This window comes from Mustela nigripes, chromosome 14, assembly GCF_022355385.1.
Source record: "Mustela nigripes isolate SB6536 chromosome 14, MUSNIG.SB6536, whole genome shotgun sequence".
Classification (NCBI taxonomy): Eukaryota; Metazoa; Chordata; class Mammalia; order Carnivora; family Mustelidae; genus Mustela; species Mustela nigripes.
Window position 1 is genome coordinate 57,479,250 of NC_081570.1, and position 25,650 is coordinate 57,504,899.

Here is a 25,650-nt window from a genome sequence, read left to right on the forward strand (position 1 = left end):
TAGATAAGCTATCTAGCTGATCTCCGGCTAGCTGAAGCAGTCTCAGCTTGCTACTTCTCCGCCATCTTGACTCCTCCTGTTTTTTCCAGAGGGGAAAGAGTCGAGACATGTTATTACATCGCCATCATTCTGTAGCTAGTACATTTTCAAAATTCATCAGCTGATGAAATATGATGGAAGATGCTTCATGTCACTTTATCTGAAAAAGTAGGCAGTTATTAAAAACAAGTCCGGGAAACCAGTCCCATGTAAGAAAGCCCAAATACAAGGGTGGGTCAGGCCAGGTGGAGATATCCAATCAGTCAGCATGGTTGGACTTTGAAGGAATTATGGTGAGTTTAATAAGTCCAAAAGAAAAATAAATAATGTGTGATTTTACCTATATGTTGAATCTCAAAAGAAAAACAAAACAAAACCCATACTCACCAATACAGAGAATAAATTTGTGGTTGATAGAAGGGAGGAGGGTTGAGGGGCAAACTGAGTGATTTTTTTAAAAACAGAGGAGAATTGGGGTGCCTGGGTGGCTCAGTGGCTTAAAGGCTCTGCCTTTGGCTCAAGTCATGATCTCAGGGTCCTGGGATTGAGCCCTGCTCAGCAGGGAGCCTGCTTCCCCCCACCTGCCTCTCTGCCTACTTGTGATCTCTATCAAGTAAATAAAGAAATCTTTAAAAAAAAAAAACAAAAATGAGGAGAATGTATAGAATCAGAAGGGAAGAGTGCTATGAAAAATAGCACAACAAATTAAAGTCTTGCAAACTTTAAGATACTATGCAATATAATAATTATTATTATTCTATTATCGTTGTTGTTAGTGGGACAATTGAACCAAACTACTATATCTTACTAGCATTTAAGTTTCACAAAATCAGAGCATTTTTTTCCCCTTGTTTACCAGTATTTTGCAGAACCTAGAGCATTTTCAAACAAGGGATAGGTTTTCAGTAAATCTGTATCTACTTGTCTGGATGCATTTATTGAATGTGTTAGATATATGTGTTTGTTACAGGATGGATTAGGGATCATGGCTTTTCTGGACGAAGCCTCTTTAACCCTCTTCAGTAGTCAAAAATCAATGAAGTATTTGAAAGCCAGTTCTTTAACTTTGAAAAAACAAAAAAAAACTCCAAACAAAATAAAACATTTCTTCCTTAAATATGTAGTCCAAATAAAGCTACATCAATCAGATATTACTTTTTAAAATATTAGAACAATTCATTTTTACAGAATAGGTACTTTTTTCATTCCATGAACACATTTTTATATTATGCTAATAAGAGAGAAATACAAATTCAAGAAAATATTTATAGTTGATGCAGAAAAAACAAAAAGGAGCATGCATCTGTATAAAGTTACCAGTAGGCTAGAATGTCATAATTCATGTTTAGACACCTGCAACATCCTCCTAGCATGACCTCTGTGACTGCTGATGGTGACAATCTCCTCATATGCCTTATGTGGTGCCAACAGAATAGAGACAATCCCAGTGGTGCTTGATCCTCCTGTGTGCCCTGGAAGCCTTCTTGTGGAGACAAAAGCAATCACTCTTAATCAGTCAGTGAAAGTTTTTTGAACTCCTCCTGTGTGCCAAGCATTGCACTACATTCTGAAGTCCTTAATAAGAAGTATGCAACATTTTCCTTTCTTCAAGGAAAGTATAAGCTTGGGACACCTGAGTGGCTTTGTCGGCTAAGCAACTGACTGTTGGTTTTGGTTCAGGTCGTGATCTCAGGGTCCTGAGATTGAGCCCCATGTTGTGCTCCGTGCTGAGCGTTGAGCCTGCTTGGAAATTCTTTCTCTCCCTCTTCCCTTCCCTCTGCTCGTGTGCATGCCCACATGTGCACAGGCATTTTTGTCTCTCTCTCAAAAAAAGAAAAGGAAAATAAAAGAAAGAAAGAAAAGTAAGCTTCCTGGGAGACAAAGCATAAAAAGTAGTATATGTTAACTGTCAGATGAGTTATCTAATTAATAAATGTTACTCTGAGTTCTAGCATCCAGGGTTTTGTATGATCTCTGGTCCAGTTCTCCTTTCTAATATGTTTTCTTAAATCTAAAACTACAAGACAAATAAAAATTGTCCTTCTTGTACCTTTCACTAAGGCAAAATGAACTGCTTGCTCTTCTTACATGCAGCTTGCTTTCCTGCCTCTCTCTCCTTGCTTATACTAATTCTTCCTTCTGGAAAATCCTTGCTTTCCCTCATCTCCATCTCTATATTACAGTTTATAAATCTTACCCTTCCTCGGGGCTCAGCTCAAATATAGCACCTCCTCAAAAATTCCCCAATATTACTAGCTAGAAATTATCTTTCCCTCCTGTAAATTCCTCTATAAAGAGCTCTCCACTACACTCATTGCTTTCTTATAGTCGTCCCTGTCTATGTGGGTACGTGATAGCAATACAAAGCCTTCCCTTCTCCCACCCTCAGTGCTTGGTGAATATGGCCCCTAAAAAGGATTTCTTTTCAATCCCTCAGAACCCAGTGAGACTAACGTGTGGTGGCAGTGCATCCACTACTATTGCTTCTTTCTATCCTCTCTGGTCTCTGAAACCATTTCACAAGCCTGTTCTATTTTTTTAATGTAATAGTTACAAAATTTTCATTTATATTGTGACTAACCATCTGCCCTAACTAGGATGTGAGCTCCTTGAGGGCAGACAATATGTACATTCATCTTAGTAACCTCTATGTATAAGCAGTGTATATTAAAGAAGCACTCTCAAATTACCATCAACACTTAAAAATTTAAAAACTTAACTTCTAGATCACACTGTTAGAAATTCTGATTCGGTGGATTTCACGTGAAGCTAAGGAAACTACATTTTTTTTAGGGTTTTATTTATTTATTTGACAGAGAGAGAGATCACAAGTAGACAGAGAGACAGGCAGAGAGAAAGCAGGAAGCAGCCTCCCTGAGGAGCAGAGAGCCCGAGGCGGACCCTGATCCCAGGACACTGGGATCATGACCCGAGCCGAAAGCAGAGGCTCAACCCACTGAGTCAGACACCCAGGAATCTACATTTTATCAAAATTCTTTTTTTTTTCCTCTTTTTAAATTTTTTTTTATTTTTTATAAACATATAATATATTTTTATCCCCAGGAGTTCAGGTCTGTAATTTTATCAAACTTCTAAACGATTCTTATTCACAGTAAATTTGAAAATGGTTAGCAGTTAATAAGTATTTGTTCAATGAATGATGACTTATTTTCTCTCTTAAGCTATAGCATCATAAGGGAAATAGTTAATGTTTGTGTTTCTCCTGTCTGTGGCATAGCTATTTGAACATAGTAGATTCTCAAACTCTGTGGATTGGTGTATGTTAATGGGATTCCTGATGATTGGTATAATTTTTAGAAGTTTCCATCAGACACAAGACTTGCTGGGCTTTGAAGAATGAGTTGGATTTGGATAGGTGGGGAGGGAAGAGAGCATCCAAGCCAGAGGATTAACAAGATCATAGGAATGGACGGAGATGAGGAAACACAAGCATGCTGAGGGTTGGTGATTAGATTATTTTAACAAGAGCAGAGGTTCTTGTGGCAGAGGAATGAAAGATGAGGCTGCCTCCCCACTCTATAAAATAAACCTTTGTTAGCAGAACTCTCATTTTCATTTTAATTTAATAAAAGCAAAAATAAGTGGCTCTGATGTGATTAATGACTAACAAGGGAGATACAGTGCTGACTTGGCAAGCATCCACCTCCATAACACGTGCAGAAGTACAAGATTTAATACAGAACTAACCTGCCCAAGCATCTGTTCACAACTCCATATGAAAAAGAAAAAAATAGACCAAAGCATATGTTACAAGTTGAAGTCTGGACAACTTTTTTTTCATATTATGTTAATTTGAATTCACATTTTTAGCGAAATCCCTTATTGACTTGTTCAAGTGAATTTGAATATTGAATAATCATAATAACGATAAAGCAAGATTTTTAAAAAAGCATTCTTGTTCACACATGAAGAAAAGATTAACTTGTTACTAAGTGGATAATAAATTTGCAATTAAAATATATTCCTTTGGTGTTATAACCTAGCCAGCATCAACTATGTATCTAAAATGAACCCACTTGGAAATTAACTCATTCGCCAATCCAGCAAATTGTCATTAGAAGTCTACTACTTGCAAGATGCTGTACACAAAATGTTAATAGTAAAGCACCATGCATATGATACAAATTAAAAGATTCATCCTTACATGGATGAAAGGTTGATATGGAATCATTTGTTTCAACAAGTTATCATTCATTCCTTCATTCATTGAACAACTCTTTGATGAATGAAGGTAACTCTATGAGTTTATTTTTTTCTCTGTTATATCCCCCACACTAAGCACAGTGCTTGATATATGTTAAGTGGTCAATAAATATCTTTGGGATGAATACATTTATTGATCACTCTATCAAACTCTCATATACAAAAGTAAAGTAAAAACAAAGTTTATACCAGCCCTCCTGGAGTTTATAGTCTAGTACGGAAAACAAATAATCAAGTACACTCACACATATAAAATTCCATCCATGACAAGTGTTGAGGAGTCTATAATGGAACTTGGCCAAAGATTTTCCTGAAGAAGTGATCTTGAATTGAAATCTAAAGGGTGATTAGAAATTAACCAGGCAAAGAGAAGGAAGAAAAAACACTTTAGGCAGAAGAGGGGACAGGAAGGAGCATGGTGAGTGCACGGTGACTGCAGAATAGTTGGACAGGGACTCACAAAACTGTGGGTGGAAAGCTGGGTAGGTAAGGCGAAAGTATGTTATGACAACTCTTAAGGAGTTCCAGAATTATAAATAGTAGGCAAGATTATAAAGATAGGGAATTACCTTATTTAAAGTTGATACAATATAAATTGTTTCGAATTACAACCTCAAAACTCGTTGCTCATTTGTAATATAAAAAAAATTGTCCAATAAAACATACCAATTTTTTACAGTGACAAGCAAAACAATCAAGCATGTAATTTCAAATTACATAGCTGTGATCTCTGTAGATTGCACCAATAAATATTATAATTTTACTAAATTACATAGTAGCAATTAGCCCTCAAATGGGGGTTAATAAAAGGAATCAACACAGTACCATAAGAATAATTTGGGTGTACTGATGTAGAACTGTATTGACAGTTTAATATACCCTGGCAAACAGCTCATTCAATTGTATAAAACTAATAAAAAAATATATAATTTAATGGTGTAATTCACATGATAGAATTTGTGCAGGAAAGATTAAGCTGAGACTTTTAAAGAGCTTTAGAACAAGTGTGGAAACAATTGAAATGTTAAACTCTGACTAAAGAGATAAGTGACTTTATATTCTCACTAGTTCCTATAAATTGTTTGGTCAGGGAGACTAATATTTTCCTCAGTTCATTTTGTTTTTTCTTTGGCTTTGTTTACTACTTATTATTTTTACCACAGTATTTATCTTGGGATCCTATATCTCTCTCCTTGAACCTATATCTATATTTTGTCTGAGATTATATTGTAATACTCTTTGGTTTTCCCTCCCCCACATGCATCTGCTCCTATATTCCATACCATGGTGCTGGAGATGAAGTGAGTGCCTGATAAGTATTTATTAAACCTTCAGAGGTGGCCAGTTAGAGTATTTATAAATAAATAGTGTAAGTTTTAATACTAATAATGAGAGATAGAATAAGTTACTAGGTTTAGTTTATTTGTATTATTACTTAGATAATAAGTATTACAGAAACCATGTTTAGGGATAGATGTTATAAAATATCATATTTTCTTTATCAGTTTATATTGTTTATGTGGAATATGGAAAAAATATTATAAATATCCAGCAACTCTTCTACCATTTGTTTTCTGATCTGATTCTTAATTGATATTAAATGCACACTTAAAGAATAAATATCAGAATATATTCTAAAAGTAGAAGATGACATTATGCATGAGTAATAACTAAACACTAATATATGAAGGACTAATATGCATAATTAATAACTCAAATTCTACTTAAAATAACCCATAGAATTCTAATAATGTTTTTAAATATTTGTGTTCTCAAAATGTAGTTTAAGGATGCCTGGGTGGCTCAGTTAGTTAAGTATCTGACTCTCGATTTTGACTCAAGTCACAATCTCAGAGTTGTGAGATCAAGCTCCATGGCAGTCACTGTACCGTGCAAGGAGCCTGCTCAGGATTCTCTCACTCTCTCTCAATCTCTCTCTCTCTCTCCATTTGCCACTCCCCAGCCTCTCTCTCTAAGAAAAAAAAGAAAAAGTAGTTTAAAACCCCGTGATGCGTAACATGCAAGATGTGATTGATTTACATAACATTACTATGTAGTGAAGTAAAGCAGGATAAATATAAGGTTTTCCACTTCTCTAATGGGAAAATTAAAGCACAGCAAGAGTAAAGGTTTCCACCAATAATACTAATTACTCTTGGTCTTCATTTAACAAATATTTATTAAACATCCACTAGGCTAAGTGGTAAGGATACAATGGTTACAACTCAGTTTCAGAACTTTGTAACTGTTATAAATTGAAGACAGAATGGTTTTGGAACCCAAATATGAATGGGTCTTGTCTTCACTCCTTTCTTGTCTGCCTCTAACGCACTACTCTTGCTACAAAACACAACAAAATGGTCTTCCTGTGAAAAGATTTACAGGTTTTAATACAGGTCTTCACTTCCACTGAACAAATTTAAGACACTGGCATAAAACATAATGATCTTCCTTATCGTTTATGGACTTCCAAGCAGTAAAAGATAATGCATACACACTTGACAGTTCAGATTCTTATTTGCTACAACCCTTACTGTTCAGCAGATTAGTAGCAATTTGTTATTTTCTGTTCAAGGAATTGGTCATTCTACAGTTTATGGAGAACTAATAATTATCATTTATACCAGATTTTGATTACCGATTTTCACTGAAAACACTCTGAATAGAAGTAGTCTTAGATTAAGAAGGTATTTCAGTTTTGCAGTATATCCTTATGACATTCAAGGGTCATTGGTGGACTATTTTGCAACAGGCACCCTGCTAAGTGTTAGGGATTCAAAGATTCAAGACCTGCTCCAGAAGCTTACAGTAGCAAGGGTAGAGCTAAAAGTTTAAAGAAATTTCAGGTTTGGGGTTTGCCAGATAAACTAACATTCACTGTATTTAAGTAAAATCCAGTAATGATATCACGAAGAACCAAGACAAAAAGAAGTTTTCCAGTATCTACAGAAAATAAGAGTAATGATGTAATAGATTGTTACATACAGTTTAGCAGCTTCATTAAAAAACATTTCTCACTGTGGGGCACCTGGGTGGCGCAGTCAGCTAGGCATCCCACTTTTGGTTTTGATTGAGGTTGTGATCTCTGGGTCATGAGATTGAGTCCCACGTTAGGCTCTGTGCTCAGTACAGAGTCTACTTGAAATTCTCTCTCCCTCTCCCTCTGCCTCTCCCCTAGCCACTCAAATGTACTTCCTCTTGCAAAATAAATAAATCTTTAAAAAAATTCTCACTATTGTAAGTTAATTCATATCAGGGGATTGGCCAAAGGTGGTAAATAAAATATAGTAACTCAGATTTGTTTTTCATACAGTGAAATATCTATATTGGAAAGATACCTATCTGATACAAAAGAAATAAAAATAGCTCTAGGTATTTTCAGAGATTAGCTCCTAAAAATATGTAAATTATGGAATATTTTGGAACTAAAATGTATGGATGTATTGTCAACACTTCAAACATTAATAAGACATAGAGAAAATAGGCATATCGTGGAAAATAGGTATAACAATTTACTGTAATTATAATTTGATTTAAGAACACCTATATGTCACCTAAAGATTCTAGAATTTGAAATTGCATTAGCATTTGCAGTTTTTTTTCTGCCTTGAAAATAATTATAACTATAAAATTTCCTTTAGCCAGTTGAGCTCCATTTGTACATTTAATATTATTTTTCTTCCCTGGTTTGCTATTTGTCCTATATCATCTGACTTTAACAACTAAGTACTAAGTCTGACTTATGTAGCCATATTTTAGGGACCCCAGTTCCAAAGTAGAGGTCATGATGACTTTCACAAGAGCAGTTTTCAGTTACCTCAGATTGGCCTGAAGGGTGAATGGGAGATAAAGGAGCAAAGGCAAAGAGAGACCAAACTTTTTCTAAAGTCTCTCTGAGGGCACCTGAGTGGCTCAGTTAAGCACCTACGTTTAGCTCAGGTCCTGATCCCAGGATCTGAGATCGAGCCCCACTGAATTCCATGTTGAGCTCCCTGTTCAGCAGGGAGCCTGATTCTCCCTCTCCCTGCTGCTCATGCTCTCTCTTGCTATCTCTCTCTCTCTAATTAAATAAATAAAATATTTTTAAAAAATTAAAGGTGCTCTGTGAAGAAGAGCAACAAGTTGGAAAGTAACTGGAAGAGGCTGGAGAGGCAATGAAAATAGTATTTTTTTTTTAATGATCAGAGAAACTGAAGCATGTTTGTATGGCCCAGTGGAGACAGAGACTGACGTGTGTGGGAAAGGGGGTAAGTCCAGGCTTCGATCCCTGCAAAGATAAGAAGAAATGGGAGAGATGTGATTTAGAGCTCAAATGGGCAGGAAGGGAATATGCCTTTGAAAGGGCCAGAGAACCACAGAAGTGACTACAAAACACATAAACATATTGAGCTACATCCAAATTGTATCCCCAACTCAATTTCAACTAAGCCAGATCTCAAATGTGCCCCATTATACACAAAGAAGTATGATGGAGGGAAAGTCTGTGTGGCAAACCAGAGCAATCTTAAGCAATTGTCTCTACAATATATTCCTTTGCCAATTTGCCTCAACATGCATGGGAGAGCCTTGAAGTTTAAGCTTCATTACCTTTGGACCAAATCCTCCTCTGATTGCTTGCTTGTTTGTTTCAGAGAACAATAAGGTAAGCTATGAACTGGGGTTAAAGGAGGATACAATCTTTGACAATATTGAAGAGCTCTGAAATCGTCTCAGTTGAAAAGCAACTTCTCAAGGAAAAGTAATACGGTTGTCTGGCAGTATTCCGTCCCCGTTTCAGGTATTTGTCATGAATTTAAAGTGAGACAATCAGCCAGCTTGTGATTTCTTCCAAACAAAGCTCAGTGCAGTAGCAGAAAAGGCAGAAAGTTGGCTTCACCCCAGGTTAAGTTCGGTTGGGTGAATGTGGCAAAAGGAAAGAGGACAAATTTGCCGAGTGATATTTGCAAGAAACTATTTATAATGGTGGAGTGTTAATCATGACTCTCAGCTTAGTAATGAAGGAAAGATAGATGAATGAAGGTAGACACAGCATATCAGTCATACCAGGAGCTGCTCCAGGGAGTTCTAGGGTACTGACATAAGAGACTGTAAGTTTAGGCGCTGGTGGTCATCAGGGGTATAGTTGCAATTGAGATTTCAGAGTTGGTACAGATAATTGTGCTGATAGTTTCAGCAGGGTTTTGGGAGTGAGTTACTGAAATGAAATAGAGAAAGAGATTGGTTCTGCATGAGGATTGGTGATGTTTGTTCAATTCAGATGAAATGTGTAAAGCACTAGCACATTATTTTGGAAAGAGCTGGAGATACAAAAGTAAACAAGATTCAGTCCCTGCTTCAAGGAGCTCACAGTAAAATATAGAACATGCTCTAGAAGGAATCCCTACACGGAAGGAAGGATACCTAACTCAATCAATGATCAGATCAGCAGGCTTAGAGAACAACATTTGCCAAGACCTGATCGCAAGATAAAGCATGATACCTTTAGGAACTGCAGGGTTAGGTTTTCCTTGAGGCTCAAGTGTGAATGAGGGTGTAGGGAAAGAAAAGGGTCCCTTGAGAGTTGTTTTGTATCCTATGGTAAAGGCATCTGGAATTTATATCCTTTGGATAGCGGGAAAACTTTGTTTCAAGCAAGAGTGGACATAGTGTTTGCAGTGTAGAGACAGGGCAGAGGAAGGAAGGGGATGTGGTTTTTTGGAGAAGGCTAGAAAGAAGACCGGTTTGAATTATGAGATAAGTGTGTATGTGTTACACAATTTTCCCTCTCAAATTTAGATTCAGACAAAATCATCCAACCTTATAATCTCTGTGCAGGAGTGGATAGTACATTATAATGGAAATCGTGGGCACCTGGGTGGCTCAGTGGGTTAAGCCGCTGCCTTCGGCTCAGGTCATGATCTCAGAGTCCTGGGATCGAGTCCCGCATTGGGCTCTCTGCTCAGCGGAGAGCCTGCTTCCCTCTCTCTCTCTCTCTGGCTGCCTCTCTGTCTACTTGTGATTTCTCTCTGTCAAATTAATAAATAAAAAATCTTTAAAAAATAAAAAATAAATAAAATGGAAATTGTGTAATCAGAATTGCTTCCCTTACCTAATTGTTAACGTGTTATGGGGTTCACCCCAGGAAATACACAACACCAGAATGTAATCTCTGTGAGGGCTTGTTTTGTTCACTGCTGTTTCTCCAGTGCCTGGTACAAAATAGATGCTTAATAAATACTGATGGAATACATGTGTTGAATGAATTAAGGTCTCTCTTGAGCATCTGATCTCTTCCTTTGGCACTTTCATCTTAAAGTTGCCTTGCCCAAGTAGCACCATGCTAGATATGAACCACTTAGCATTATTCTCTGGGATACACCTTTTGATCTTTATTCATCATCTAACAAACCTTCAAGATGAGGCTCTTGTCTTCCCTGTATATATTAGTCATAAAATTTTGGGCACAGTGATTTTCGTCTTTATGCTTAAATCCCCTTGTCTGTAAGGTAGGGATAATAGCTAATATTCATTGAGCATTGAGCACAAGCACTTAAAACCTGTCAGTGTTCTAAGCATTTAAATACTTGAATATAGTTAATCCTCATTAATGAGCCACTGTCATTCACCTATTACAGACAAGGAACCCAAACGATGATTTTATAGCACATAGTCAACAAAACCCTGAGCTGAACTCTGTCTAGCTCCTGAAACTGTGCTCTTAATCACCCTGCTTACTACTTGTCCAATAATCATGCTTACTTCATTGGATAGGTGTCAAGATTCAGTAAGAATAATTTAGTAAAGGCACCTTGAAAAGTGCTTTGTTTTAGTAAGTGACCAAAAGAAGTTAGCTTTTGTTGTTGTTATTGTTTTGTTCTTACTAATTTTATCTTCTTAGGGAGCTTTTTGATCATCTGTTAGAAGAGTCACTCTCTCCTTCTGGAAATTAGATTATTTCATTTTAGATCTAATTAGAAAAATTCACTCCTTTTATCATGCTGACTTACATCTACCTTCCTGCAACTTTCCTCACTGATTCTAATTCTGAACTGGGGATAAAGATAGGAGAAATCCAGCTCCTCTCTGTACAACACCCCTCAGATACTCAGATGGGCATCTTTTATGCCTACATCTTCTGTTCTCCAGTCTAAACAGTTTGTATCGTTTCTGCCATTTCTCCTATGGCTTATTCCGAATACACTCTGCTTTGTTGAAGATACCTTTACACTTGGACACCTAGAGGGGAACAGAATACTGTAGTCCTTCTGTGGGCTCATGGTTGTATATGAAGCAGGATACTGACAGAAACGATCTTGGAATAGCCCTCCACATTCTGAGTCATATCCCCAGAGATCACTGTAGTGTCTTCGCATGGGGCAGGTAGTTTTTCTTGACTAAATGAATGTACCTATAAAGAAATGAACTAGTCAACACTGAGCTTACTCTTGACTTAAATCCACAATTTTCTTCACATTTACTTCTGCTTCTAATTTACATGTGTATAATTGGTTTGGGAGACATATGGCAGGATTTTATATTTGTCCCTATTAAACTTCACATGATTAGAGCTATCCAGTCTTCTAACATTTTCAGATCATTTTGAACACTAATTCAATCATTTCATATATTGTCTCTCCCTCTCAACATCATGTCATCTGTAGATTTTCTTCCTGTGTGCCATCAATATACTCATCTGAGTATTTAAATGGAATATATTACATTCATATTCATATTAAAATATTCATTAAACTTTATGGCTGAAAGTGTTTCAATTAATTATAAATTAATCACATTTTCTCAGCAGTGCATATTATTTTTAATTGTTAAGAATACCTGTTTATTTATTCATTTGATAATTCCTAGAATATAAATATACTTTCTTAAATGTTAACTGATTGCAGTAATTAAATTAAAAATAAAGCTTTAAAACATGAACATTTTAGTGGGAATGACATCTGAAATAAAATTGGGAAACATGAACTAACATAAAGTGGAAATAATCTTTGCGACTGTGGAGCTAAACTTTTCATCTCCCAAGAAATTAACTAAAGAAGTTAAATGGTCTCAAGGCATGTAGGACAGAACAATTGAGAGAATGAACAAGCAGGCTCATCATTAGAGCAGAACAATTTTAATCATCCAATTTTGTGTATCAGAAAGGGTTTCAGCTGTGCACTATGAAATGCATGAATGGAAATTTTCCCAGTTATGAGAGCTAAAGGGCTGTAGCACACCAAGCGTATTATTAAATAAAAAATGTAAAGAGAAATGGGAGAAAGTTTCTCAGAATGTCATCTTGGTTCCTTGGCAAATTGCAAACTCTAAAGATTATCAAAGAAGGTAAACATAAAAAAATAGTAATTTTAAGCAATGATCTCAAAATTAAGAAAAAATGTAGTAACTGAAATATGTCAATGAAATATAATAATTGCATCACTATGGTTAGAAAATATAATTTTTCAGAATTGCATTTGGTATTTTACATTGGTTGATTTGAGAAAAAGCCTTTTATTTATCTGCATTTTGAAACAGATTCTATCCTACTGCCTTCGAGTTCTGCACAGTGTCTGGCATAACAAGTTATTATTATATCACCAGATCATCTCATCAACATTAAGACACTTAAAATTTATATTTTAAAATTAAAATTTAATTTTTTTTTTAATTTGTGTTTAAGTAGGCTCCACGCTCAGTGTGGAGCCCAGTGTGGGGCTTGAACTCATGACCCTGAGATCAAGACCTGAGTTGAGATCAAGAGTCAGATGCCCAACAGACCCAGCCACCGAGGGACCCCCTAAAGTCTTTTTCTAAAATTTAAAATTTTAAAGTTTCTTAATTTAATTTTGACAAAATTAAATAAGTGACAAATGTTATACTTTTCAGTTTATATTTCTCTTAACCTCTCAGAAGAAAAAAATTCATAGATGTTTAAGTACAGTCAAACTATTATGCAAATTAGTGGAATAAAAGTAACACATGCAACAGCCTAAAATTGTGTGTACATGACAGGAGTTATTGCAATTTGTTGCAGTCATGCAAAATATATGTTCCATTTATGTTAATACTGATATAATCATTTTCTTAGCTCGTTTTAACTAATCAAATTAAAGTCACTTCAAAAAGAATTCTAAAGTGGTTTAGGTGAGTATAAATGTGGAAGACTAAAATGTTCTCTAATATTTTTTATTATTTAAATGTGGTGCCTGTATGCTATAGAAAATTTGGAAATTATAGAAAAAATGTGAAGAAGGAAAATATAGTTATTCATAAGCCCACCATTGATATTTTTTAAATTAACATTTTTATCTAGTTTCTTCTGATATTTTTCTAACTTTTAAAAAAAGTGAAAACATATAAAGGTATACCTGCTAAGCAAAATAAGTTGATCAGAGAAAGATAATTTCCATAGGATCTCATTGATATGTGGATTTTAAGAAACAAAACAGAGGATCATGGAGGAAGAGAGGAAAAAAAATTTTTAAAGGATATTTTTGTAAAATATATAAATATTTCTCCATTTATAAGTATTTATATTTTAAAATGCATATTTTATAAGGCTATAAAATATAAAATTTTAAAGAAATATATCAAACTCCTACTAAACAAAATGAATACATTAACTACTTTTTATATTTGAGTTTAATCTTTTTTTGAAATAAATAAAACACTGTAGATCAAATGGAAGTCTTTTATGCTGTCCGTCCTAATCTTGTTCCCATCACAGCACAATGACAACTTTGAATTTGATGTGCTTCTAAGCCATATATTCCTATTTTAACTGCATGTATATACACACACACACATATATATACATATCACTATTTTGTAATTTATAGAAATCAGTTTGTGCTATATGAATTTTTATACCTATTTTATTCAATGTGTCCACAAGATTTATCCATCAGCATATTTAAAAATATAGATTATTCACTTTTATTGTTGTGTTCTATACCAGCATATGATTTTATCATAATTTGCTTATCTGTTCCCTTAGGCCATTGTTTACTTAGAATGTGACCTACTTCTTGCAGTGAAATTTTTCTACCATAATATTTTTCTATATTTGAGAGTATCTCAATAAGGATAGTTGCCTGAAAGCAAATATGAATATTTTTGAGACTTAAAAAGATATTTGAAAATGTTTTCCTTAGAAGAATATGCTAATCTGTAATCCTCAAAGCACTTTATATGAGTGCCCAATTCACACACTTTCACCAGATTTGAATACCCGGAGCCATTTTGAGTAAATCCATTCATTTTTAATGGAAACAATTGACATTGCTATGAAATTAATTACAGATGGTCCCTGACTTACAAAGTTTCAACATACAATTTTTCGACTTCATAACAGTACAAAAATGGTACACATTCAGTAGACACTGGACTTGAGTGAGATTTTGAATTTTGATCATACCACTAGCAATATGCAGGGGGATGATCTCTTGCCATGCTGGGCAGTGACAGTGACCCGCAGCTCCCAGTCACTGAGGGGATCACCGGGGTAAACAACCTGATACATTTACAACCATTCTGTGTCTTGCTTTCAATATGGTATTCAATAGAGACATTTAGCACTTTATTATAAAATAGGCTTTGTGTTAGATGGCTTTGCCCAACTGTAGGCTAATGTAAGTGTTCTGAGCATGTTTAAGGTAGGCTAGGCTAAGCTGTGATTCTCAATAGATTAGGTGCTTTAAATGCATTTTTGAAATATATTTTCAAATTATGATGGGTTTATAAGGATGTAACCCCTTGATAAATCTAGGCAGATCTGTAGTATGAAAAAGGACAATTTATGTATAAGGTTGGATGGTGTAAGTCATTTAGTTTAGTTCAAAGATCCACTTAAGATTGTTTATTGATCGTGAAATGCCATTTCATCATCTTCACGTTATAGATTTTGTTTCAGCAAGGTCATTATTGATCTAATCAATTTATTTTCTCTCTGCTATTATTAGGAACTGGCTGAAATTTCTTCTGTGGCACATTTTATTATAACATCCAGTAATAAAAATATTATCTTTTTTTTTAATCTAGCATATGCTTTACTTTCTTTATTGGGCATCTGTGATCACCAGCGTTCTTCGTTATTTCAGAATTTCAGTTTTAAGCTGTAACATGATGTCATCTTTGGAGCCAGAAGACCTGAGGAACTATCCCAGCTGTAGTTATGCAACCCTCATAAAATCATTCTCAATTCCCACAGGAAATTATTATCAGATTCTTCACCCATAAAGTAGGACTATTATTACCTTATGGTGTTATTAAACAAATTAAATGAGAACCTTTGAAATAAAGTAGATATAGAGGTTAGCATTAGTTATCCCTTTCAAGTAGTCATAGAAGTCTAGGATTCCCAGTAGAACCCACTGTGAGAGCTATTTTACAGGTATAATTGGTCAGCTTTATCTGCCACCTTCTCTGACACAGCTAAGGGAGCACATTATACAGTGCATGAGAGCCAACCCAAATTTTTAGAGACCACACAAGGCTTTTTGTTTCCACAGCATCCTCTCCTGCCCACACACCAACATTTCATACTGCCCAGAGCTTCAAGTCTGGCATTGCCTGGAACCAATCCAGAAATCTTGAAATCTTAAACTCTTAAATTCTGCTCTCAGAATTTTTCACACTCCTACTTCTCTCAATCCTTTCTTCTACTACACTGCTCGCTGACCTCATGCAAACCTGAAATCTCTTGCTTCTTCTGTTTTTTCCTAGCCTATCAGTCCTGCACCTGGTCCCCAAAAAACTTTAAATAATTACCATTGATAGAGCTCTTTTGATTGCCCTTAACTTGCTCTGAGTCTTCTCAAACTATACGAGTATGCACCATTCTCCCCAAGTGCTCTATATATACAAAAGTCTTGACCTCTCCTGCTCAACAGATTACCTTCCTCTCTACTTCATCAAGAAACATTGAGACTTTCAGACCTGCCCTCTCTCTACTTCTTCTCTTCCCCCCATCAAGCTCACCTACAATCATCCTTAACATCTTCCCTTAAGTCTCAGTGAAAGAGGTGTCCTACTTCTGTTCAAGGCCTGCTCCTTTTCCTGTGTTATCAATTTCATCTTATTTGTCACCTCTTAGAATTTACTCCATTAATTTTATAGCGTTTTATCTGTCTTTCATCTGGCCCTCTTTGCTAGTGTCTTCTTACCAGCTTGACTTCCTTGATTTCATCCTAGTCCCTCGATTTCTATCGCTAAGGTTATCAGTATATTGCTGTTTCCAAAATTGAGTGGGCATCTTCAGTCTCTTAATTCACTGGACGCCTCTGCTGTAAATGATGCTCTTATACACTTCCTTATTCTTAATACAACACTATTCATTGGACTTTAGTAACCCCTTACTCTCCTGGACTCTATTCCTTCTTGCCTTCTGAGTTTGCTCTTCCTGTTTTTAGCTCTCAAACGTTAGTGTTCCCCAGGGTTCCTCCTTCAGCACCTCTGATTCCTCCCCATTCCTCCTTAGGAAACTTGTCCTCATGTGTTTCGACTCCCAAAAGATGCCTAAGTTGTATCCTCAGCTGGGACCTATTCTCTTAGCTTCAGATTTTAATAGTTAACCAATTCCTGGACATCTTCACCGGTGTCCCATAGGGACCTAAAGCTAAATCATGGTCAAAACTGAATTCAGTCTCTCCCATATATCGGTTTCTATCTCAATATCCTGCATCTCCATTGGCGGCACCACAGGTGCTGGGAAATTGGGGGATGCCCATGACCCCCACTTTCACCCCTATATCAAAGCACAAAGTCCTACTGTTTTCATCTTCTAAATGTTTCCTTAATTCAACTTCTTCTCTTTAATACTCATTATCTCTTTCATTACTAGCCCCATTAAGTTTCCCAGTTTTTTTTTTCTTTTCTTTTTCCCACCAGGACACATATACATAAAACACCAATCTGCCACAATCACTTCCTATTAAAAATAGCATAGTGATGTTCTTTCACCTGTAAAATAAAGTTCTAGCTCTTTTACAAAATATAAGGACTTCATAGACCCCACCCTCTTTTGTTAGCCTCATTTTCTGCTATTCATTCTATTCCAACTTAACACTCAGTAGAACAAACTGCCTGTTGCCATTCATTCATCATGCTGTTTCTCACCTCTGTTAAAATGTGCTTCCTGTCCTCTCCACTCTACTCACCAACCCCTTCTCATGAATATGTATGTGGCTCCATGAATACTTATGTGGCTTCCTCATTACGACAGTATGTAGGTCCCCCTTCCTTTATATTTCCATAATAAGATGTATTTACTTTTTCTGTGTTTGCCTTAGAAATAGAACATGAGTTTCTTGAGAGCAGAGGGCATTATGACTCTAGTGTTATGCCTGGAACTGAGGAGATATTTAGTAAGTATTTACTGAACAAAAGGATAACTAAATTATTAAAGTACTTTGTATCCATTCTGGTCATTCTTTTTTTTTTTTTTTATGATGTCATTGTGTAGCATGGACAGTAATGTTCACCAAATATTCCATGAATTTCTCTTATACTTCACAACCTTTCTTGAACTTAGTTTGCAGCCTTATAAACAGTTCTAGACATGGGACTCTAAGCAGAGATGATATGGGTCACTTCCAGTCTGAGATCTTTAAGAGCAGTGGCTGGTTTTCTATACTCTCTTCTCTGCTTTTACCCTTCTGGAAGTCTTGAGATGGTGGCAACACAACGCTCTGGGGACAGAAACCCAGGACAATGGACATGTAATGGGAGTGGGAAGTAAGCCATGTGGCGGCAAGCCACTGAGATTTCAGGATTAATTTGTTACCACAGAACAATCAAGGTTATCTTAAATAACGCTCATTGTTCAACATTTATAAATTAATGTCCATCTTATTACAAGCATAAGGTTCTACTGAAGTTACAGTATGAAACTCTTTTTCTAAAGTCTGCAAGGTATGTAGGCTTAGGGAAATCTGCACCATGTGACTGATATTTCCCAACTAGCCTGACTGTTCCTAGCCAGCCCTCTGCCTCAAAGCCTCTGCACATCAAAGTGGGCTTTGACCTTGATTGGTTTTCCATTCTTGCCCAGCTTAACATACAGGTAGAGTAGTTCATCTAAGTAAAAGAATATTTTCCTACACAAAAAAATCTCCCACACTTATTCACACATGCCTCTGAGTCTATAGCTGAATGCCATGCTCTAACTTTAGATTTTGATCTTGGTTTTTTTTTCTGTTTATTGAGAGATTTTTTTTTTAGCTTTTTAAAATTTAAATTCAGTTAATTAACATATGATGTATTATTTGTTTCAGGGGTACAGGTCTGATTCATCAGTCTTATATAATACCCAGTGCTCATTACAATATTTATCTTCCCCTGTGTCCATCACCCAGGTACCCAATCCCTCCACCCCGCCCCTCAACAACCCTCAGTTTGTTTCCTATGATTAAGAGTCTCTTTCTCTGGTTTCATCTTGTTTCATTTTTTTCCTCTTTTCCCCTATGATCCTCTACCTTGTTTCTTAAACTCCACAATATCAGTGGGATCATATGAAAATTGTCTTTCTCTGATTAACTTATTTTGCTTAGCATAATACTATCTAGTTCCATCCGCATCATTGCAAATGGCAAGATCTCAATTTTTCGATCTCTGTGTAATATTCAATTGTATATATATATACATCACACCTTTCTTATCCTTTCATCCTTGTTATAGCTGAAATTTCTCCAAAGAATAGTAACATATTCCATTGCAATTGCAGTCTAAGGGCATCAGAGACTCTCTCCAAAGTAGTCCTGGCAGTCTCTGAAGCCTTCCTAAAGTGTCAAAGATGTGTGCATATAACTTCTGCTAACCGACAATTACCAATATTCTCATCATAACTTAGGAATAATTCCATTCTTTTCCACTATTATCCTATTAAATACACTGGTTTTCCTAACTAGGTCTCAAATATTATTAGACTATGGCTGTATCTTTTTTCAGTGATAATTTTTTTTTTCCATTGAAAGAGACAAAACACCTGACTTTAGGTGTGGCTTAATTTGAGCCTAATATGTTATCAGGATCTTTTAACTCAAACAGCCTTTCCCTGCTTTTCATGCCCAAAGCTCCCAGGGCTGTACCCTTCCAGTTTCTAATCCAGCAGAAAAGAACAAGAGTCTCTGCCCCTGAAGTCTCAGTGAAAGAAACTTTGATTCTTATCTGCTCTGAATGGATCCTGTTCCCATCCTTGAGCCAACCCCTGGGGCCAACTGAATACAACGCACTAATTAGCTTAGGCATTCTCACTTCCCTGAAGTGACCAAAAGGAATGAACTTCAAGGGACACAGGTGGCCTGAAGGAGCCTAAAGGGAAAATTTTTGGAGAGAAATCATAAAAAGTTCATCACAAATCAAGAGGTGATGCTGGTAGCAACGGTTTCCTTTATCCTCTCTATATATTTTGCTGGAATTTAGAGACAACTTCAATCTAGGGACTTAGAATTTTTCATTATGCCCTGTGTGTTATACCTAGATCATATTCTCTCTCTCCTTTCTTTGAACTTCTCTACATTATTCTATTCTCCCATATGCTACCTTCTGTTTCAGTTATTTATATGTATTTGTCTCCTTGATTATATCATCAGCTACCTTAAGGCAGGAACCAGATTTGAAATGTGGATCCTGCCTTGTGTCTTTCACATATGAGACATCCCCAGTATTCAACCAATAATAATTTGCCGAGTAAATGAAGGGATAAGAAATGAATGGGTCTAATTCGTACTGTCATCATTTCATGGTAATGTAATCCCTATGCGGAGTATGTGTGTAAGTTTCTACTACACACACATAATAAAAACTGTATGCTAAGTACCATAGTAAACAATGGGGATGAGGAATAGTAATTAAAAAACAAACATTGCTCTGCCCTTCAAAAGCTTATATTCTAATGAAGACAAATACACTGAGTAATTAGGTTATAATAAATGCTCTAAATGATAATTATAGGGTATTAAGAAAGAGTAATCGATTTTTTAAAAATTTCTTATCCATTATTTTTATTAACATAAAATGTATTATTTGCTTCAGGGGTACATCATCAGGCTTACAAACTTCACTGCACTCACCATAGTACATACCCTCCCCAAGGTCCATAACCCAACCACCCTACCCCTACCCCAACTCCCCCTAGCAAACCTGTTTGTTTCATGAGATTAAGAGTCTCTTATGGTTTGTCTCCCTCCAGGTTGTTCTGATTGTTTCCAGATCAGCTCTAGGTTGACTACCTCAGGGACTACCAGTTTAGATGGAGGTCTGTTAAATTTAGGACTGCTTGGAGGATTAATATTAGATTCCCAAATAAAATTTCCAGATTCAAGAAATTACACTTATATTGTGCTAAGAAAAGACTAATTTTGTTCTCTTTCTCCCTATCTCTCTCCTAGCCTGAAGTTCTGGATCAAATACAAAATTTAAGAGAGTTATGGATGGATAATAATGCATTACAAGTGCTACCTGGGGTATGTAAGTTTTTATTATGACATGTTGTCTAGAATCTATGTTATATATTAGTTATAATTAATAATAATATTCATTTATAAATCTCAGTGTTTGCCTTTCAATGTTAAACATTTATTTGGTCACCAGGTGTTTTTCATTAGTTGGTTTTTTTTTGTTGTTGTTGGTTTTTTTATCCCCCACATACCTTCTGTGAGTGATGTAGGTATATATAATGTATGAAAGATTTTTCTTGTTCTCGCAGGATTCCATTATTCATCTCTCCACATACTGAGTTTTAAAAGATGAGAAATTTATATTGCTATATGGAAAAAGAAAATGCTACATATAAAATCCAAGTCTTGTTTTTACAGAATCAAACATAGTCCTATAGGTAACTAGATAATTGTTTCTGCTCATATTGTTAGTGCTCTTCCACAAAATAAAAATCTTTCTCTCAGTTTGGGTAATTTCCAATAGAATACATTTAAATTTTTGAAATTACAAAAAGTTAAAAATAGACCATTAAACTAGAGTCCATTTTTTTCAACTAATAGACAATCTAATAGACAGTAATATCTAATAAACACTAATAGACAGTAATACCTCCCAAGTAGAAGGTTTACCAGTCAACTCATTGAGTCTGAATGTTCCTGCCTTTTCCATTTAGAGAAAGAATGGCTGCATGAAATACTGCCTCTTGCCACTCATAATATACACTCAAATAAGCATGTACATACACACACACACATCAGCCACAGTGTTCCTGGTGGTAATAGCCAATTCCAAATCCCTTGCATTGGGCTAAGCAGACAGGGCAGCTGGATTTTTAATAACTCTTCAGCCACTGAGATTTAGATGTGTGTTGTCAAAGCCAGTTTAATTCTTTTGACTCGACATTAAAAATTCCTTAAAATGATTGTGAAAGCAACTAGAACAAGAGGTTTTTCTTTTTTGAACAAGCATGAAGCCACATAAAGGAGAAAATCTGGCAAAAGATTAAGGAAGAAAATGCTTTCTTCTCTTATCAAAAGAATACATTTATACTGTCATCATGGATACAAAACAAAACAGCATGCACATCTCTTATATATTGATTTATTTAAAAACTATTTATAAATACACCTCTATGAACCAGAAACCAAGCTAATGTTTAGTTACAAAGGGTTACAAAGGTAATATAATCAATGACCTTGAATATATTTATTTGAGGAGCTCACACATAACAGGAAAGATAGATATAGATTCCACTACACATAGTAGAGTCTGATTTGTGCCATATTCAAGGCATGTACAGATCCTGGGGCAATACAGGTAAGACACTTATCGATTCCCTATGCAGAGACTGAGGATCAAAATGTATGTCTACTTGGAAAAGTCTATACCTGCCTCTTTGGCATATTTATTAATTCAAAAACACCTAAATAATGCCTAGCTCATGATAAATGCTAGGTGTTTTACAAATATTTATTCACTGAATCCTCATAATGAGCTTATAAAGTAGGGTTTATTACCATCCCCATGTTATGGATAGATGATGATAATTCAAACCAGAACCAGAAGCTGTTGTTCAATATGATGTTCCAGAATGCCACTGCTCTAGAATCAACAGAAAGCAAAATGGGAATTACATTCATCTTACTTTTCATAGTCATGACATTCCCCAAATCCAACCTTGAAAGTCAGCTCAGACCTCAAATTCTTTAGTAAGCTTATTATCTAAATGGAAAAGTTGTGATCAAACTGTCCATGAAACAGATAGTGCTGCCTAACTTGTCTGTTTCAAGAGTAGATTTTCCTTATACACAACTTTAAAAGTAGATTTCTCATTTTATTTTTTTTAAGACTTTATTCATTTATTTGACAGACAGAGATCACAAGTAGGCAGAGAGGCAGGTAGAGAGAGAGGGGGAAGCAGGCTCCCCACTGAGCAGAGAGCCCGATACGGGGCTCGATCCCAGGATCCTGGGGTCATGACCAGAGCTGAAGGCAGTGGCTTTAACCCACTGAGCCACCCAGGTGCCCCATAAAAGTAGATTTCTCATTTTAGTTAGTACACTTGAGTTTCATATTTTGCTCTGTTCCTTGTGGGAATACCCCCACCTCCTTGCCATAAAGAGGCATAGTTTTCTGAATGTCTATGCAAGTACCTAGAAACACATGTCCTTGAAAGCTAATCTTGAATGCAAGCTTTAGCTATCCCGTGTCTATCAGTTTCACAGAATGATCATTCCTAAATATTTAGTGTCACAAGACACAGGGGAAAAAAGCAAGTTCATCTTGTTATTACTTCATGTATCATAATATTTTAAATTACGTGCAAAATACTTTTGGAGGCCTGAACTATCATTTTGCTACTCTGTTTTTCATAAATCAGAGAAGCAAGTAGATGATGAAAAATTAGTCTTCTACATAGCTGTCTTTTGACTGTCCCTCTAAGATCAGTCAACATGTGACTAAACAACCCATTGAACCTGTGTTTGTTCTTAAACAAACTTCAGTATCTTCTTTTGTTTGTGACGGCTTGCATTCCTTTCATTTGCTGTCTACTGCTCACTTATAGAGCAGTAGGGTGTTGGAGCAAGATTCAGTATCCCCCTCAAGGACTCTGAGACATTGAACTTCAAAAGCCTTTATCACTCCAGATTACTATTGTCCTTATAAGGGTTTGAAAGTGAGGGTTTAGAAAGACTCAAAAATAAACACCAAAGTGTTATTTTGCTTCTAAAAAGGATGTTTAGAAATTTTACACCAAAATATTGAGTTGTACTGCAGATAACAATGAAGGAGCTTTCAAGGGGTAAAGATATTTTCTCACGATAAAGCAACAAAAAAGAAACACACACACACAAACACATACATCATTCTTTTTTTGCTCGCCAGGAGAGAAGAATGAGCCATGGTAACATAATAGCTCCTTAGGGTGGAAATCTGTAAGTAAAGTGACAGTATCTTTCCAAGTGACTTATTTCCAGGCATGGGAGGAATTCAGAGCTCTGACCTAGTCACCCAAAGTACTCAGTTCCTACCTTAGCAACCCTTCATCTACTCCAAGACCCTGCTCACATTCTCTGCCTCCACACGGAGTGAGGGAGCAGGGCTAGCGATGTGTGCTGGGTTTATTAGGGAGTTAGAGTTCAGTAACTGACAAGATAATCAACAGACTTTGTAGTCTGTAATCTGGGAAAAGTGAGCTTGAATTTTAGCTCCACCCCTTATTGATGGGATAACCTTGGAAAGTTACTTGTAATAGATGCTGGTATGCATCATCCTCCTGGAATGAAGAACTGACTCTATTTCTGAAGCTTCTGGGAATGCTACTTGCAGCTCTCCAGCCTCCTCAGGAGTTCCTCCAGCTGAAGAGAACTTCCCTACGCAGGGTCACATTCCTATTCCCTAAGACTTCCACCCAAAGACCAGTGATAAAGGTCTGGCTCCTCACCTTTCCTCAGGACAACTGCGAGGCAATCCCAATTTCGTGAGTCTTAAAGGGCCAGCTGCAGACTTCTCAAGACATCATCTCAGTTTCTTCATCTGCCAATCGTGCTTCCTTTCTCCCCTATGTCTTTCCCTGGCATTGATCCTAAGAACACTCTCTCATAAGCTTCTCTTTGTCTCTGTTTCCCAGGAACGTGTATGCCATTACTTAATTTACTAAGCTATAATGTGTGTTGAAGTGCAGACTCTGAGTCAGTAGGTCTGGAACAGGTCTGAGATTCTACATTCCTGACAGGCGTGTAGGTGGTGCCAACGCTGCTGGTCTGCAAAACACATTCTGAGTAGCAAGGATATGAAGTGATGAGGGAGCAGGAGGCTGGCTGAGGGACCTCAGCCCACCAAACCTCACCTAGGTTCTAGAACTTCATCATGAAGTCTTAAATCAAATAATATATACAAAGTGCTTAGCAAAGGTTGTGCTTGTGTGTGTAGTAAGTTTGTTTATTTATTTATATTGTCAAATAATTACAGACAATATATTAAAGCGTACACAGTAGATTAGATGAACAGATAACCCAGTGAACACAGATATGTGTAGGGCATTTGTTTGCAAAACATGCCCTGAAAGAAAATGAAAATGAGGACTTTCATCTTGTTCTGACTCCTGTTCCCAGCTAAGCAGCCCCTGTTACTCCTGTTACCGTACCGTGTGAGTTTGTTCCTCCCTGTCCTCAGTAATTGGTTGCTCATCCATTTCCCCCACTTCTAAATTTTTCTTGAGCCCATCCCCTTTTCATTCTCACTTCTGCTGCCTTAGTTCAGGTCCTTCTCATGTCCGCAGATACATGTTTCCGGATCCTTGTGATAGGTCTCTGCCACTCCCCAAAAGAATCTTTCTTCCACAGTTCCCTGATGCTGATATTTTAGAGCACAAATCTGATTGTGTCATTCTCCATTGTAAAAACCTTGAACAGCTTTCCTTGCCTGTACGGTAGAATTGACATCTTCTTACATAACATGTAAGGAAGGACATTTAATGCCTAGCTTCTTATAATCCTACAAATTGAATTTCCCACTCTTCAGCAAACATGCCATGATTTTTCACATTTGCTCTGAACTTACATATTGTTTTCTCTTCCAGGTATAGGTTCCCCTTTTTTCTTTCCTTTTTTTTAGATTACTTATTTAGTTAATTAGTTATTTGAAGGGGGGCGGGGAGAGAGAGAGAGAAAGAGCGCACACAAGTAGGCAGAGCAGCAGGCAGAGGAAGAGGGAAAAGCAGGCTCTCTCCCCTGAGCAGGGAGCCCGATGTGGGCCTAGATCCCAGGACCTAAGCCAAAGACAGCGGGATCATGACCTGAGCCAAAGACAGTGGCTTAACTGATTGAGCTACCCAGGCACCCCAGGTTCTCCTTTTCTTGACAAGATTTTTCTTTTTTCTTTTTTTTTTTTTTTTAGATTTTATTTATTTATTTGACAGAGAGATCACAAGTAGGCAGAGAGGCAGGCAGAGAGAGAGGAGGAAGCAGGCTC

The 25,650-nt window shown here is 36.5% G+C and overlaps 1 protein-coding gene across 3 annotated transcripts in view; it reads left to right on the forward strand.

The window, feature by feature from the left end:
* LRRC7 (leucine rich repeat containing 7) overlaps positions 1-25,650 on the forward strand; it is a 432,771-nt gene that overhangs the window by 271,319 nt on the left and 135,802 nt on the right. For all 3 annotated transcript variants that reach the window (XM_059376850.1, XM_059376851.1, XM_059376852.1), the window contains one exon: positions 20,628-20,702. In XM_059376850.1, coding sequence (XP_059232833.1) covers positions 20,628-20,702 — 75 coding nt within the window. The remainder of the gene's footprint in view (positions 1-20,627; positions 20,703-25,650) is intronic.